The 14,687-nt window shown below is 39.2% G+C and overlaps 1 protein-coding gene across 1 annotated transcript in view; it reads left to right on the plus strand.

The window, feature by feature from the left end:
• The window catches only part of LOC140516681 (WD repeat-containing protein 72-like), a 96,606-nt gene extending 82,780 nt beyond the window's left edge, over positions 1-13,826 (plus strand). The window contains 3 exon segments of the mRNA XM_072627668.1: positions 7,132-7,476; positions 7,478-7,616; positions 10,543-13,826. Of these exon segments, the coding sequence (XP_072483769.1) occupies positions 7,132-7,476; positions 7,478-7,616; positions 10,543-10,874 (816 nt within the window). The 3' untranslated portion in view covers positions 10,875-13,826.
• The last annotated feature ends 861 nt before the right edge of the window (positions 13,827-14,687 follow it).

The raw sequence follows: 14,687 nt of genomic DNA on the forward strand, positions 1-14,687 counted from the left end.
GACTATTTTCCTTACTGGTTACAGTCAGGTCCAAAATAATCACTCCTAATGTTTTTGCTCCATGTTTTGAAGGATAGAATTTTCATTAAGGTGAGTCACAAATTTATCAATTGTTCTGCCTTTAAAAGAAAAAGCTTTAGCACTCTGCATAATTGTCTGCATAACTGAAATCCCACATCAATACTATATCATGTGTCCATCCCACACCAGTGATTTGTTTCCCAGTCTCCTTGTCTTTCCTACCTCTCTGTCTGGGTCGGGGTTTTTAAACGAGGGTCATGAACTCATTTTTAAAATATTTTGATAACTATCTTTCAATATAATTGGTTTCCTCTACAAGCATATTATCTTATTTTATTAATTGTAAAACATTCTGGAATGCCCATCAATTGGGAATGGCTGAATAAATTATGGTATATGAATGTAATGGAGTACTACTATAGCGCCATAAGAAATGATGAACAAGACTTCAGAGAGGCCTGGAAGGACTTATATGGTTTGATGCTGAGCGAAAGGAGCAGAACCAGAACTTTGTGCACAGCAACGACCACAGTGTGCGAGAGCTTTTTCTGGTAGACTTGGAATTTTGTAATAACACAAGAACTTAAAAAAAAATTCCCAATGGTTTTCTAAGGCAAAATACCCTCCACACTCAGAGAAAGAACTATGGAATTCATTTGCAGAATGTAGCAGATCATGTGTGTGTGTGTGTGTGTGTGCGTGTGCGTGTGCGTGTACGTGTTTTGATTTGTTATGTGATTTCTTCCATTTATTTTAGTTCATCTACACAGCATGACTATAGTGAAAGCGTATTCAATAGGAAAGTATATGTAGATCCTATATAGAATTGTATGCTGCTTTGGGGAGGAAGGGGGGTGGTGGGGAGTAGGTGGGGTGGGTAAAAATCTAAGTTTTATGGTAGTGATTGTAGAACATTAAAAAAAGTAAAATAATAAAAAATTTTTAAAAAAAGAAGTAAAACATTCTGAAAGTTTTTTAATTTGTTAAAAGAGTTCATGACACAAAAGGGTTAAGAGTCACTGGTACAGGTGATCTTCATATTTCGATTTTGACTCAGGAAACACCTATTAAGTCCCTACCATGTTTAAGGCTAGAAAAAAACAAAACAATCTATGCCTTTAAGTAGATAATATCCTGTTTCAAAGACTGTACTTTGTTTATCACTTTGTATTATTTCTTACCTCAGTGTTCTCTACCAGATTTCCTCTCATCTGTACATGAATGTATCTTGTTACACTGACTGACTTTGAGGGCTGTCACAATGTCCTCTGTTCTTTTTGGATAAGGGATACCTTGTAGTTTCATTGACTGGGAGGTCACCCACGTGCTTGTCTACATTGAAGAGTATGAACTTTGTCTTGTAGTTTATTGCCATGGCTGCCACATTGGCTTTACCTACCCAACGGTGGGGAACCTGTGTAGCCCTCTGGGTTCTCAAACTTCAAACTTCACAGAATTAATCTTGCTCAGCAGCAACGAAGAGGAATTGTACTGAGGTCAGGCTGTCTGCCACATAGGCCAAGGCTGGATTGAGGGTTGATGGAGGAAGACATGGGGATCCTGAGTAAAGCCTTCTTGATAGAAAGTCTTTGATTATTCATTAGGATTACAATATATGAAGGAATATAAGATGTGTCCCAATGCAGTAGAAACAGAGCATTACTTGGGAAGACAGGGGACTTGAATTCTATTATACCTTCCACAAGAAGCCTTTTTCAGTGCTCATTAAACTTGGTGGCTTCATATATCTTCTTTGTACATAGTTGTTTGCAAGTTGTCTCCCCCATTAAATTCTAGGCTTCCTGAAAGTGGGGTGGTTTTTGTTTTACCTTTCTACATATACCCAGTACTTAGCACAGTACCTGGTACACCAGAAGGGCATTTACCAAATACTAGTTGATAAGCTGTAGCTACCTACCAAGTTGCAGGGATATTTCACTTCAAAATTTCAAGGATCCACAACTTTTTTTCATGAGGGTACCTCATTTCCCATTTCAGTCCACAATCCTTCAGTTTAGTATCTGATATCAGTGGCCTGAAAATATTATTGTTTTAAGCCTGTCTGGTGTTGGATGCTCACTCTAAAACCATGGATATACAGTTACATGTAGACTCAAATTCATAACCTTCTAACACAAAACTGATGGCACAATGGAAAAAAGCACAGGATTTGGAATCAGAGAAACTTATTGCAAATGCCCACCATTTTTTACTACTGGTATGACCTTGAGTTAATGAGTAAATTATTTAACTTTTGAAGGCTTTAGTTTACTCATCTGTAAAATGAAGGGATTGTACTAAATGACTTCTGATTTGCCTTCTAGTTTTAAATATATGAATCTATAATCTTCCTATTTTGTTCCTATGGTATCTGGCTTGGCAAATATACATAGGTAATTTTATCCTTCCTTCTCTGACTTACATTTAATGTTCACTAGATCATATTTGGAAAATTCCAGTCTCTTTTTAGTTGTAGTTTATGATCAAGAATCTACCATTTCTGTAATTTAAGCCATGGTCCATCCTGAGCTCCAGATTCCATTCCTCAAGTTATATTTAATAACCAGTTATTCAGTTCTCAAATCATTTTCTTCTGAAGCCTTGTTTTTTTGGATTTTAATGGATTTTTATTAATATATTTTTGTTTTTATATTCAATTCCTAGATACTTCATCCTATGTCTTACTTTTCAGAGACATCCCATATAACCAGTATTTCTTTTAAAAAAGAATAGCAAGAGAAATAAAACATTTGCCCAAATTTATCAATTCATTGGAAAAGTCTGACATTATATGTAATATTATACATCTGTGTAACACCTTGTTCTTTGAAATTTTGCATCATTCATTTTTAATTATTTTATGGTTTTTATTCTTTTCATTGGTATAAATAATCATTGTATATGCTGTTTTATTGGCTCTGTTTATTTCACTTTGCATCAGTTCATATAAATCTGTCCATACTTCTCTGTATTTATCATGCTATGTCCTTACTTTGTATTTCATTTTTTGGAGGCATTTGGGGTTAAATGATTTGCCCAGGGTCACATAGCTAATAAGTATCTGAGGCAGGATTTGAACTCAGGGTTTCCTGTTTGTAGGACTAGTGTTCTATCCACTGTACCATCTAGCTGCACCTAGATCCTTACTTTCAATCAATGTCAGTAATTTAAAAAACAAAATATATCACTTGTGTCTCTAATATGTTCAGTTTTGCGGGGTTAAACTGGAGCCAGATTGTGGTGACCTTAAATGTCAAAGGAGTTTTTAATAGGCAATGAGAATCTAGTGAAAGGTTTTGATCATTTTAGGGACATGGTAAGACTGATGTAGGTAGATGAATTATCAAGTGATTTCAGTCACCCAGTATGAACCCATTAAGGACTGGAGTGGTGATGACAGCAAGAATAGAAAGGAGTAGAGAGATGAGAGCCACAAAGGAGGGCTTGATCCCTGCTATGGTTGGTATTAGAGAAAGAAGAGTCAGAGGTAATTCTGGAGTTTGTCTCAAAGAGATAAGATATGAAAAAACTATTGTTTTTGACATAAATAGGGGAGTAAGGAGGAGGAACTAGTGTTGATCTGAAGATTACAAGTTTCATTTTATCTACTTTAATTTTAGATTACAACAGGTTGCTCAATTAGAAACAGATATGTAAATAGAAGAAAACACATGCACATGCATGCACACACACAAATTAGTTGAAAGGTAAGCTCAGAGTTTCAGTTTGAAAAAAATTGCTAATATATTTCAAATGAGATAATATATGTAAAGTGCTTTGTAAAGTATATCAGTATAAATGCCAACTAGTATTATTATTAATTACAATGGTGACTTTTCTTGCAAAGTGGTACATGATCCCAGCTGGTAAAGTTGAGGCTGGTGGGTTACTTATTGAGTAGATAGTGACTAACACAGTCAGACCCATGCTTTATCAAAACCAGTTTGGCAGTGAGTAAAGAATAAGACAGAGAGACCAATCAGGAGACTGTTTCAGTAGTTCTTATGAGAAATTGTGAGGACCTGAACTACAGTATTGGTTATGAAGAGAAAAGGCTGTGCAAAATAGTGTGATTCTAGAAATGACAAAATTTGGAAACAGCTTGGGTAGGTAAGATAAGTGAGTGAGGACACAATGATGTCACTGAAATGAGCCTAAGTGACTGGAAGAATAGTACAATGCCTTGAGTTGTATGTAATAGGGCAGTTTAGAAAAGGTAAAGATTTTGAGGAGAAGATAATGGTTTCCATTTAAGACAAGTTGAATTTGAAATGGTTAGAAGTCAACCAGTTTGAAGTGTCCATAAGGCAATGTGGGACTGTATCTCAGGAGAGATTAGGAGACACCTACACACACACACACACATGTGTGTATGTGTGTGTGTGTGTGTGTGTATGTATGAGTGTATGTGTGTGCGTGCATGTGTAACTGTAGGAGGAGTCCTAAGGAGACTAAGATTACCTACAGAAATACACATGCCATATGATTTTGCAAATCATCTACACAGAAGTAATCATTGAACCAGAGGGAGCTGAAGAGATCATGAAGTTAAAAAGTAGAGGTAAAAGAGAACAGGACCCAAGCAGAGCCTTGTGGGGCACACATATTTAGTGGGCATGGTATGGATGGAGATCCAGCATGGGAGATTGAGAAAGAGGAGAAAGATGTGTAGGAGGAGAACCAGGAGAGAGCACAATTATGGAAATAAAGCTATATGCTGGGTAATAGTATTGGGTTTTTATTTAATGTTGAATATTGAGCAAAGCAAGCCCTAAGTAAATTGAAATGTAGCATATAGCATATAGTCCCAGTTGAATGGTAATTAGAAGTCAAATTGTAGAGTTTGGAGGCAGGGAAGAAAATAGAGTCACCTAATGTAGTTGAATTTCTTAACAGGTTTAAGCCTAAAGGGAAGGAGAGACAGAATCATAGCTGCTGGGCATGCTAGGATATAGTGAGAGTTTTTGTAACATGGGGTAGTCAAGGGTATACTTTTAGACAGCAGGAAAGGATCCGGTTCATAAGAAAGGAACTGAGAATGTTAGTTGGGTCATCTGCAGGAAAGTATGGGAAGGGACACAATCAAAGGTACACATAGAAGTCTTGAAAAATAGAAGACCTACTTCATCCCAGTCCAGAGTGCATGGAGGAAGAGATGGTAGGAAGTTCTCTGGGTAATATGATTTTAGGAAAAATGAAAAAGCACTAACTCTTGGCAAATGACCTCAGTTTATTCAGTGGAGTATGAAGAGGGGTCCTCAATACAGAGGGCAAGGAAATATGTAGTTGTGGGAGAGTTAAAGACATGCATAAAGATTTGGAACAATAATGGAGAGTAGAATAGTCAATCAATGAGGCAAATTTAAATGAATTGCCTTCCTTCAATGGAGTCCTGGTAAAATTAGATTATGTAAAATTTTACAGGACACAATCCACAGGATTTTCTGATTTCTTCCAGCTCATTTAGCAGTACCTGAAAAAGAGCAAAGCAGACACTTGCTTGTAGTTCTAGGTGGTTCATATTTGGCAGTGCATTATTAGGGATCAGACAAAGGGATAATGGACTCCAACAGATCTTGGATGAATGGTGGAAATTCTGATAGGTGGGGGTGATATTAAGAGAAAATAAGCAAGCAGTCTAGCACACTTAATGGACCCTTTGTCATGCAATTATGGTAATAAATGAACGAGAGTTGCCCAGGAGGGAAAGATGTAGAAAGGTTATAAGATGCATCATTAGAGGGGAAGCCATGTTGATGAGGTCATGAATCCATTGAAGTTTTTGACTACTTTATTCAACGTTTACTATCTTCAAGGCATTCTATGAAGCACTGGAGATATGAACTTCCTTCAAAGACTTTATAATTTATTTACCTACATGGACATTTCAATTTACTTAGGGCTTGCTTTGCTCAATATTCAATATTAAATAAAAACCCAATGCTATTACCCAACATATAGCTTATAAATAGTCATTCCTTGCTTTCTCCTTCAGACTTACATTCCTTTCTGTATTTTATTTTTCTTATTTGACTAACACAAGTTAAAGAACTCTATTCTCAGTGGCCAAGCAATGAAATTTCTAGGCAGAAGAACATTCGTGTTTGGGAGGCAGTATACATTAATGAATACACTTGGAAGATAGAAATCTAGGTTTGAAACCTGCCTCTGAGACAATAGCTTTATGACAGTGTACAAATAGCTAACATCTAGGCTTCAGTTTTGAGTATAAAATTAACATAATACTACCTGATGATTTTCATTTGTTTCAGTCATATCTGACTCTTTCTGATCCTATTTGAGGTTTTCTTTGCAATGATACTGGAGTGGTTTGCCATTTCTTTCTCCAGCTCATTTTACAGATGAGGAAACTGAGGCAATCAGGATTAAGTGCCTTTCTCAGGGTCATACAGCTATTTCAAGGCCAGATTTGAACTCAGGAAGATGAGTCTTCCTGAATTTAAGCCCATCATTCTATATAGTGTACCACCTAGCTGCTTTAACATTACTTGTAGTAATAACCAAATTGGTTTCTATGTTAAATAAGATCATGTGTGTAAGTAGTGAGAAAATTTAAAGTACTGTATCCATTCCTCATGAAAGATGAGGAATGAATTGGGCATTATTTTAATATACCTGCCTTCTAGGTAGGCATTAACACCTGATTTGTTTTATGTTTTTTGGATGCTTAAATTCCAGATGAATTATTGATTTGAGAGAACGTAAGATTGTAAGTCAAGAGCTAAAATGAACCTCAAAGGCCACCTAGGACATCTCCTTTGTTTTGATGAGGCAACTACCTTTCTTTTTAAAAATGAATTTTATAAATGAAGCATTTTAATACTGTAGTATTACAGTCTTTTTGGAATAAAAGGAAACTTGCTATGTCAAATGGAATCGTAGGATTTTTTAGCTACAAAGGAATCTTTGAGATCTTGTATTCAATTTGCAGATGAAGAAGTGAATTATACCAGGTAATTGATTTGTCCAAAGTCATACAAATCATTATTCTTAATTTTTTTGTGGTTATTTCATATGGTATTTTAATGATATCAGTTGTTTTTTAAATGACTTTATAACTCATCCATATTTTTCTTTTTCCCGTGTTAGCTCCCAGTTGCTTCGTCTTTCTCAGGTCCATTTAATGTGTTACCAGTGAAGAGCAAGTGCAGCAACATTGACTTTCACGTTCTTTTTTTTGACCTGGAAAATCTTGTGGAACTTCTGCTTTCCACCCAATTCAACAGCTTTAGCACTTCCCACTCATGGCATGGCAGTGACATTCTAAGAAGAGTCAGAAGCACCTTTGAGAAAAGGCCACTGGCTTTGAAAAGGAGTAAAACTGCCACCTCTTCTATTTCCGGCGAAATGCAGATGAGAAATATTTGTGAGGACCCAGACCAGGATGATAACCCAGGCCAATCCTTTGAAGAAAATGAGGGCATCAGACGACAGAAAAAAAACGAAGAGTTCTAAAAAAGCTCAATTTATACCCCCAAGGAAAGTTAATATCAACCTCATGATAGACACAGCTAAACTTCTCTTGTCCTGCCTTTTACCATGGGGTGTAGATAAAGATTTAGATAATCTCTGCATTCAGCATCTAAATATTTTTTTTTATTTTATTAAATTTATTTATTTAACTTTTAACATTCATTTTCACAAAATTTTGGGTTACAAATTTTCTCCCCTTTTATCCCCTCCCCCACAAACCCAAGCTTTCTAATTGCCCCTGTGACCAATCTGCTCTCTCTTCTATCATCCCTCTCTGCCCTTGTCTCCGTCTTCTCTTTTGTCCTGTAGGGCCAAATAACTTTCTATACCCCTTTACCTGTATTTCTTATTTCCTAGTGGCAAGGACATTACTCGACAGTTGATCCTAACACTTTGAGTTCCCCCTTCTTTACCTCCCTCCCTCTCCACCCCTTCCCTTTGGAAAGCAAGCAATTCAATATAGGCCAAATCTGTGTAGTTTTGCAAATGACTTCCATAATAGTTGTGTTGTATAGGACCAACTATATTTCCCTCCATCCTATCCTGTCCCCCATTACTTCTATTCTCTTTTAATCCTATCCCTCCCCATGAGTGTCGACCTCGAATTGCACTCTCCTCCCCATGCCCTCCCCTCTATCCTCCCCCCCACCCTGCTTGTGCCCTTGTCCCCCACTTTCCTGTATTGTGAGATAGGTTTTCCTACCAAAATGAGTGTGCATTTTATTCTTTCCTTTAGTGGAATGTGATGAGAGTAGACTTCATGTTTTTCTCTCACCTCCCCTCTTTATCCCTCCACTAATGAGTCTTTTGCTTGCCTCTTTTATGAGAGATAATTTGCCCCATTCCATTTCTCCCTTTCTCCTCCCAATATATTTCTCTCTCACTGCTTGATTTCATTTTTTTTAAGATATGATCCCATCCTCTTCAATTGACTCTGTGCACTCTGTCTCTATGTATGTGTGCGTGTGTAATCCCACCCAGTACCCAGATACTGAAATGTTTCAAGAGTTACAAATATTGTCTTTCCATGTAGGAATGTAAACAGTTCAGCTTTAGTAAGTCCCTTATGACTTCTCTTTGCTGTTCACCTTTTCATGCTTCTCTTCATTCTTGTGTTTGAAAGTCAAATTTTCTTTTCAGCTCTGGTCTTTTCATCAAGAAAATTTGAAAATCCTCTATTTCATTGAAAGACCAATTTTTCCCCTGAAGTATTATACTCAGTTTTGCTGGGTAGGTGATTCTTGGTTTTAGTCTTAGTTCCTTTGACTTCTGGAATATCCTATTCCATGCCCTTCGATTCCTTAATGTAGAGGCTGCTAGATCTTGTGTTATCCTGATTGTATTTCCACAATACTTGAATTGTTTCTTTCTAGCTGCTTGCAATATTTTCTCCTTGACCTGGGAACTCTGGAATTTGGCCACAGTGTTCCTAGGAGTTTCTCTTTTTGGATCTCTTTCAGGAGGTGTTCTGTGGATTCCTTGAATATTTATTTTGCCCTCTGGTTCTAGAATCTCAGGGCAGTTTTCCTTGATAATTTCATGAAAGATGATGTCTAGGCTCTTCTTTTGATCATGGCTTTCAGGTAGTCCCATAATTTTTAAATTGTCTCTCCTGGATCTATTTTCCAGGTCAGTTGTTTTTCCAATGAGATATTTCACATTATCTTCCATTTTTCCATTCTTCTCTCTTTGTTCTGTGATATCATGCTTTCTCAAAGTCATTAGCCTCCATCTGTGCCATTTTAATTTTGAAAAAACTATTTTCTTCAGTGAGCTTTTGAATTTCCTTTTCCATTTGGCTAATTCTGCTTTTGAAAGCATTCTTCTCCTCATTGGCTTTTTGAACCTCTTTTGCCAATTGAGTTAGGCTAGTTTTCAAGGTGTTAATTTCTTCAACATTTTTTTGGGTCTCCTTTAGCAGGGAGCTGATCTGCTTTTCATGCTTTGACTTCATCTCTCTCATTTCTCTTCCCAGTTTTTCCTCCACCTCTCTAACTTGATTTTCAAAATTCTTTTTGAGCTCTTCCATGGCCTGAGCCCATTGGGTGGGCTGGGACACAGAAGCCTTGATTTCTGTGTCTTTGCCTGATGGTAAGCTTTGTTCTTCCTCATCAGAAAGGAAGGGAGGAAATGCCTGTTCTCCAAGAAAGTAGCCTTCAATAGTCTTATTTCTTTTCCCTTTTCTGGGCATTTTCCCAGCCAGTGACTTGACCTCTGAATATTCTCCTCACACCCACCATGCCTCCTGATCCTCCCAGCCAGCGTTTGGGGACTGAGATTCAAATGCTGCTTCCCGCCTCAGGGCTTTTGGCAGTGGCAGGGCTGCTATTCAGTGTGAGATTAAGTTCAGGTGGTCAGGTTGGGGCAGGGCCGCCTCTCAGGCTCAGTTCCCTCAGGGGGTTTATGCACAGACCTTCCACAATGGATCCAGGCTCCCGCCCGCTTGGGGAGCTCCTGTCTGCAGCCACCTCTCAGCTTCTACCTCCCGGGGGGGCCCGAATCATGGGGGCACCCCACTCCCCTCTCGACCCGCCAAAGAGACCCTCTCACCGACCCCCGTCACCTGTGGGCGGAGGGACTTGTGCGGCCACTGGAGATCCCGTCCCTGAAGCCTGCTCGGGTCTGTTCCTCTCGGTGCCGCGGCCGCAGCAGGTCTGGGCTGGGCTCTGCGTCTGCAGCGTGACGGACCTTTTGTGAGAGGTTTGCAGGTCCCTCTGTGGGTGGAGGGACCCACGTGGCCGCTGGAGATCCCGTCCCTGAAGCCCGCTCGGATCTTTTCCTCTCGGTGCCGTGGCCGTTGCAGGGCTGCACTCAGCTCCCAGTCCTGGTGCCCAGTCCACAGCGCGAAGGACCCCCTGCGAGAGGTTTGCAGGTCTCTCTGGAACAGAAATCTCCCTCGCTCCAATGTTCCGTGGCCTCTGGGTGCAGAATTCACCGTGAGTTACTTCCCTGTAGCCGTTCTATGTGTTGTGGGTTCGGAGCTATGTGTATGTGCGTCTTTCTACTCTGCCATCTTGGCTCTGCCCCCTCAGCATCTAAATATTTTAAGGCTTCAATGTCCAGCTTCTTTAGGATTAGCTTCAAATGAAGATCACTTCTCTTTGATGTTGCCTGGTTGGAACTTTTGCAGTCCAGGAATGAACGAAGGGTGTTCAGTCATCAACTTATTTTCCAGAAAAGTGCTAGACTTGTCAAATAAATACATGGCTGCCCTCCCCAGTCAACCAGAAGGTTTAGGAAAGCTAGAAAGTGATTCGAAACATGGGTCAGATACTATATTATATCTGTTAAGCAAATTGTTTTTAGTTAATAAGCTAGTTAACATGCCTTTAGAATTGGCCTACCGAACTAACAGGTAATAAGTACTTATGATCTTTTTCCCTTTTTGGTGATGGGTGGGTTTGGTAGAGAGAAGGACATATTTACTAAAAAATCTACTAAATTTGTCTTATTTTTATGGGAAATATTGATCAATACGATAACCTCAAAATATGTTTAATTAAACCTGGATCAGACAGTGGAAAGGATCCTTAGAAGCCATTGAATCCAAACCTTTCATGATAAGACTGAACCTAGAAAGAGTGCAGCACATATCTAAAGTCATACAAATAAAAAAGGATAGTTCCAAGTTAGTCACTATTTGAAATCAGTTCCTCTGTCCCTAAATCTAGGACCCCTTCCACTATACTGTGCTACCCCTATCACACACACACACACACACACACACACACACACACACACACACACACACTTGCTATTAAATTTGCTGATTTACTTCATATTTATTTTTGAATTGAATATACTGCTTTTCTGGTTATTAGTTTTTCATGATCACAAAGGAACTTAACTATGGGACTTTTACCTTTTTATTTAGAAACTAAATCCATATTGTGGAAGAAAAAGTTCTAAAAATTTAGATCTCACCAAATCATACAATCATACTTCATATGAAAGTAAAGGAAGTTTCTTTTTCAATTATTTCTTAAAAAAAAACCAACCAACCAACGGAAAACACCTTGATGCTTCTTTCTGAGGTGTCCTCCCTTGCATAATTTTCTATGTTTCTATATTGTTATGTTTAATTGAATTCTCTAATGCTTTAATTGTTGAACTCTTAATGTTGCCCAACATTCTGAAAGGTATTATGAGATATCTAAATGTATGTCATTTTCCCAACCCTCAAAGAACTTATAAACTCATTAGCCTAGTAAGACTTACACAAATAGATCAATTAAACTTAATGTAATTGGGAGACAACTACAAAATATGTGGTACATATAAATGCAACTGGTCAGAAAAGAAAGAGATCAATGGATTATTTGTAGAAATATCCTTGAAAGAAGTGGGAATAGCATTTGGATAAACATTAAATTGTGGTGATATTTTTGTGTTTGGTTATCCTCTTTAGAGGGGCAGCTAGGTCGTGCAGTGGATAGAGCACTAGTGCAGGAGTCAGGAGGACCTGAGTTCACATCTCACCTCAGACACTTGACACTCACTAGCTGTGTGACCTTGGGCAAGTCACTTAACCCCAATTGCCTCATCCTGAGTCATTTCCAGTCATCCTGCCAACATCTGGTCACTGGATTCAGATGGCTCTGGAGGAAAAGTGAGGCTGGTGACCTGCACAGCCCTCCCTCACTCAAAACAGTCAAGTACCAGTCATGTCATTATTTCTCTGATGGCATGGTCTTCTTTGGCAACAAAGAATGAAGACACACACATCCTCTTTAGAAAACGTTTCATTAATCTATCTGAACCAACCTCTGCTTATTTGTCTCTTAGATGCCCCATTATTGGGGAGACGGATGCATTTTTTGATGTACATTTGTCTCTCTTGTCTTTACTTATAATTTGTGTTCAATAATCAGTTCTTTTTTCATCTTTCATCTTCTATTGGTTAGCAGTCTCATTCATAAAATTGAACACTATAATATGGCTGAATTTCCTGTAGTCAGTCAAAGGTGTATTGAAAATCATATTATGAGGATTTCTTGGGGGTGGGGGGCTTGTCAGAGGTAGAGAATAGATATCTAGATTCTTTTTTCTTCACAATTTTTTCATGAAGTAGACTGCTTTCCCTTGATCAGTGTAAAAACATATGGAGAGGTCCTTCATCAGCAAATGCCCATCTACTGATGACTTATGGCAATTTATGAAAATAAAAATTAATAGAGAAGTGCCTTCAGCTCTATCTGTGGCCCCCTTAAATTTCTGCTGTGATGAGAAAATGATGGCAGAGATGATAGATGGAGGGAGCTAAGAATCTCACAGTTTTTAGTCCAACTATAAACTTTAACTTAGCTGTTGAAACTGCTCTTTGTCTAATGACTAATGAAGGGGCATACCATTGGAGGAGTTGACTATATCAATATTGACATTCTTATTATTAAGGAAACCAGAAGAAAGAAGGAAATTATATCTAAGTGGAAAGATGGTCTATGGGTATGCTGACAATAGGCCAACATTGGAGTTGGTGGCACTGATGGAATTATGTGCCTCAAAGCCACAAGACAAATAATTTCATGAGACATTTGGTCGTCTCTTATTGTAGTGATTATTGTAAGGGGCGCTGTAAGGGGCCATAGCATTTTATAATATGGATCTTCAAAAAAATTGAATTTAATGCATCAGCATTGTTTCCATAGTATGAAGACATGAAGAAATGATCCAAAGAACTTGTTAATAACTTGCAAATTAAATCATTATAATATCAGAGTGTAAGAGTACTGAAGATGTTGAGAAACATATTAAAAAGCATGGATCATGAACAAAAATGTGAGGAGCCAAAGATTGTTAGACTGCACAGATGCTTCGTGATTTTATGTCATAAGCAACTTTTTTTTTTCTTCAGGACTGGGTTGATAGGCACTGAATGTGGAAAGCATCAAATGGCATTCCAAAAAAATTTTATATTTTAATATAAGAAAAGACACTAATGTGTAAATATTACAGAATCAACTATTTGTAAATAGTCTGATAATCAATTTACTAGAACAAAAGTCAGATTAGTATAAAGCTAAAAGAAGGACTAATGATGACTTAAAAAAAGATATGGCATACAATTGAAACAAACCTATTTTAAAAAGTTATAAGGAGGGGAGTGGAGCCAAGATGGCGGAGTAGAAAGACGCACATACACATAGCTCCGAACCCACAACCCACAGATCGGCTACAGGGGAGCAACTCACGGTGAATTCTGCACCCAGAGGCCACGGAATATTGGAGCGAGGGAGATTTCTGTTCCGGAGAGACCTGCAAACCTCTCGCGGGGGGTCCTTCGCGCTGCGGACTGGGCGCCGGGACTGGGAGCAGAGGGCAGCCCTGCAGCGGCCGTGGCACCGAGAGGAAAAGATCCTAGCAGGCTTCAGGGACGGGATCTCCAGCGGCTGCACAAGTCCCTCCGCCCACAGGTGACGGGGGTCGGTGAGAGAGTCTCTTTGGCGGGTCGAGAGGGGAGTGGGGTGCCTCCATGATTCAGGCCCCCCCGGGAGGTAGAAGCTGAGAGGTGGCTGCAGACAGGGGCTCCCCAAGCGGGCGAGAGCCTGGATCCATTGTGGAAGGTCTGTGCATAAACCCCCTGAGGGAACTGAGCCTGAGAGGCGGCCCTGCCCCAACCTGACCACCTGAACTTAATCTCACACTGAATAGCAGCCCTGCCACTGCCAAAAGCCCTGAGGCGGGAAGCAGCATTTGAATCTCAGTCCCCAAACGCTGGCTGGGAGGATCAGGAGGCATGGTGGGTGTGAGGAGAATATTCAGAGGTCAAGTCACTGGCTGGGAAAATGCCCAGAAAAGGGAAAAGAAATAAGACTATTGAAGGCTACTTTCTTGGAGAACAGGCATTTCCTCCCTTCCTTTCTGATGAGGAAGAACAATGCTTACCATCAGGCAAAGACACAGAAATCAAGGCTTCTGTGTCCCAGCCCACCCAATGGGCTCAGGCCATGGAAGAGCTCAAAAAGAATTTTGAAAATCAAGTTAGAGAGGTGGAGGAAAAACTGGGAAGAGAAATGAGAGAGATGAAGTCAAAGCATGAAAAGCAGATCAGCTCCCTGCTAAAGGAGACCCAAAAAAATGTTGAAGAAATTAACACCTTGAAAACTAGCCTAACTCAATTGGCAAAAGAGGTTCAAAAAGCCAATGAGGAGAAGAATGCTTTCAAAAGCAGA

Source organism: Notamacropus eugenii, chromosome Y, assembly GCF_028372415.1.
Source record: "Notamacropus eugenii isolate mMacEug1 chromosome Y, mMacEug1.pri_v2, whole genome shotgun sequence".
In the NCBI taxonomy this organism is placed as follows: domain Eukaryota; kingdom Metazoa; phylum Chordata; class Mammalia; order Diprotodontia; family Macropodidae; genus Notamacropus; species Notamacropus eugenii.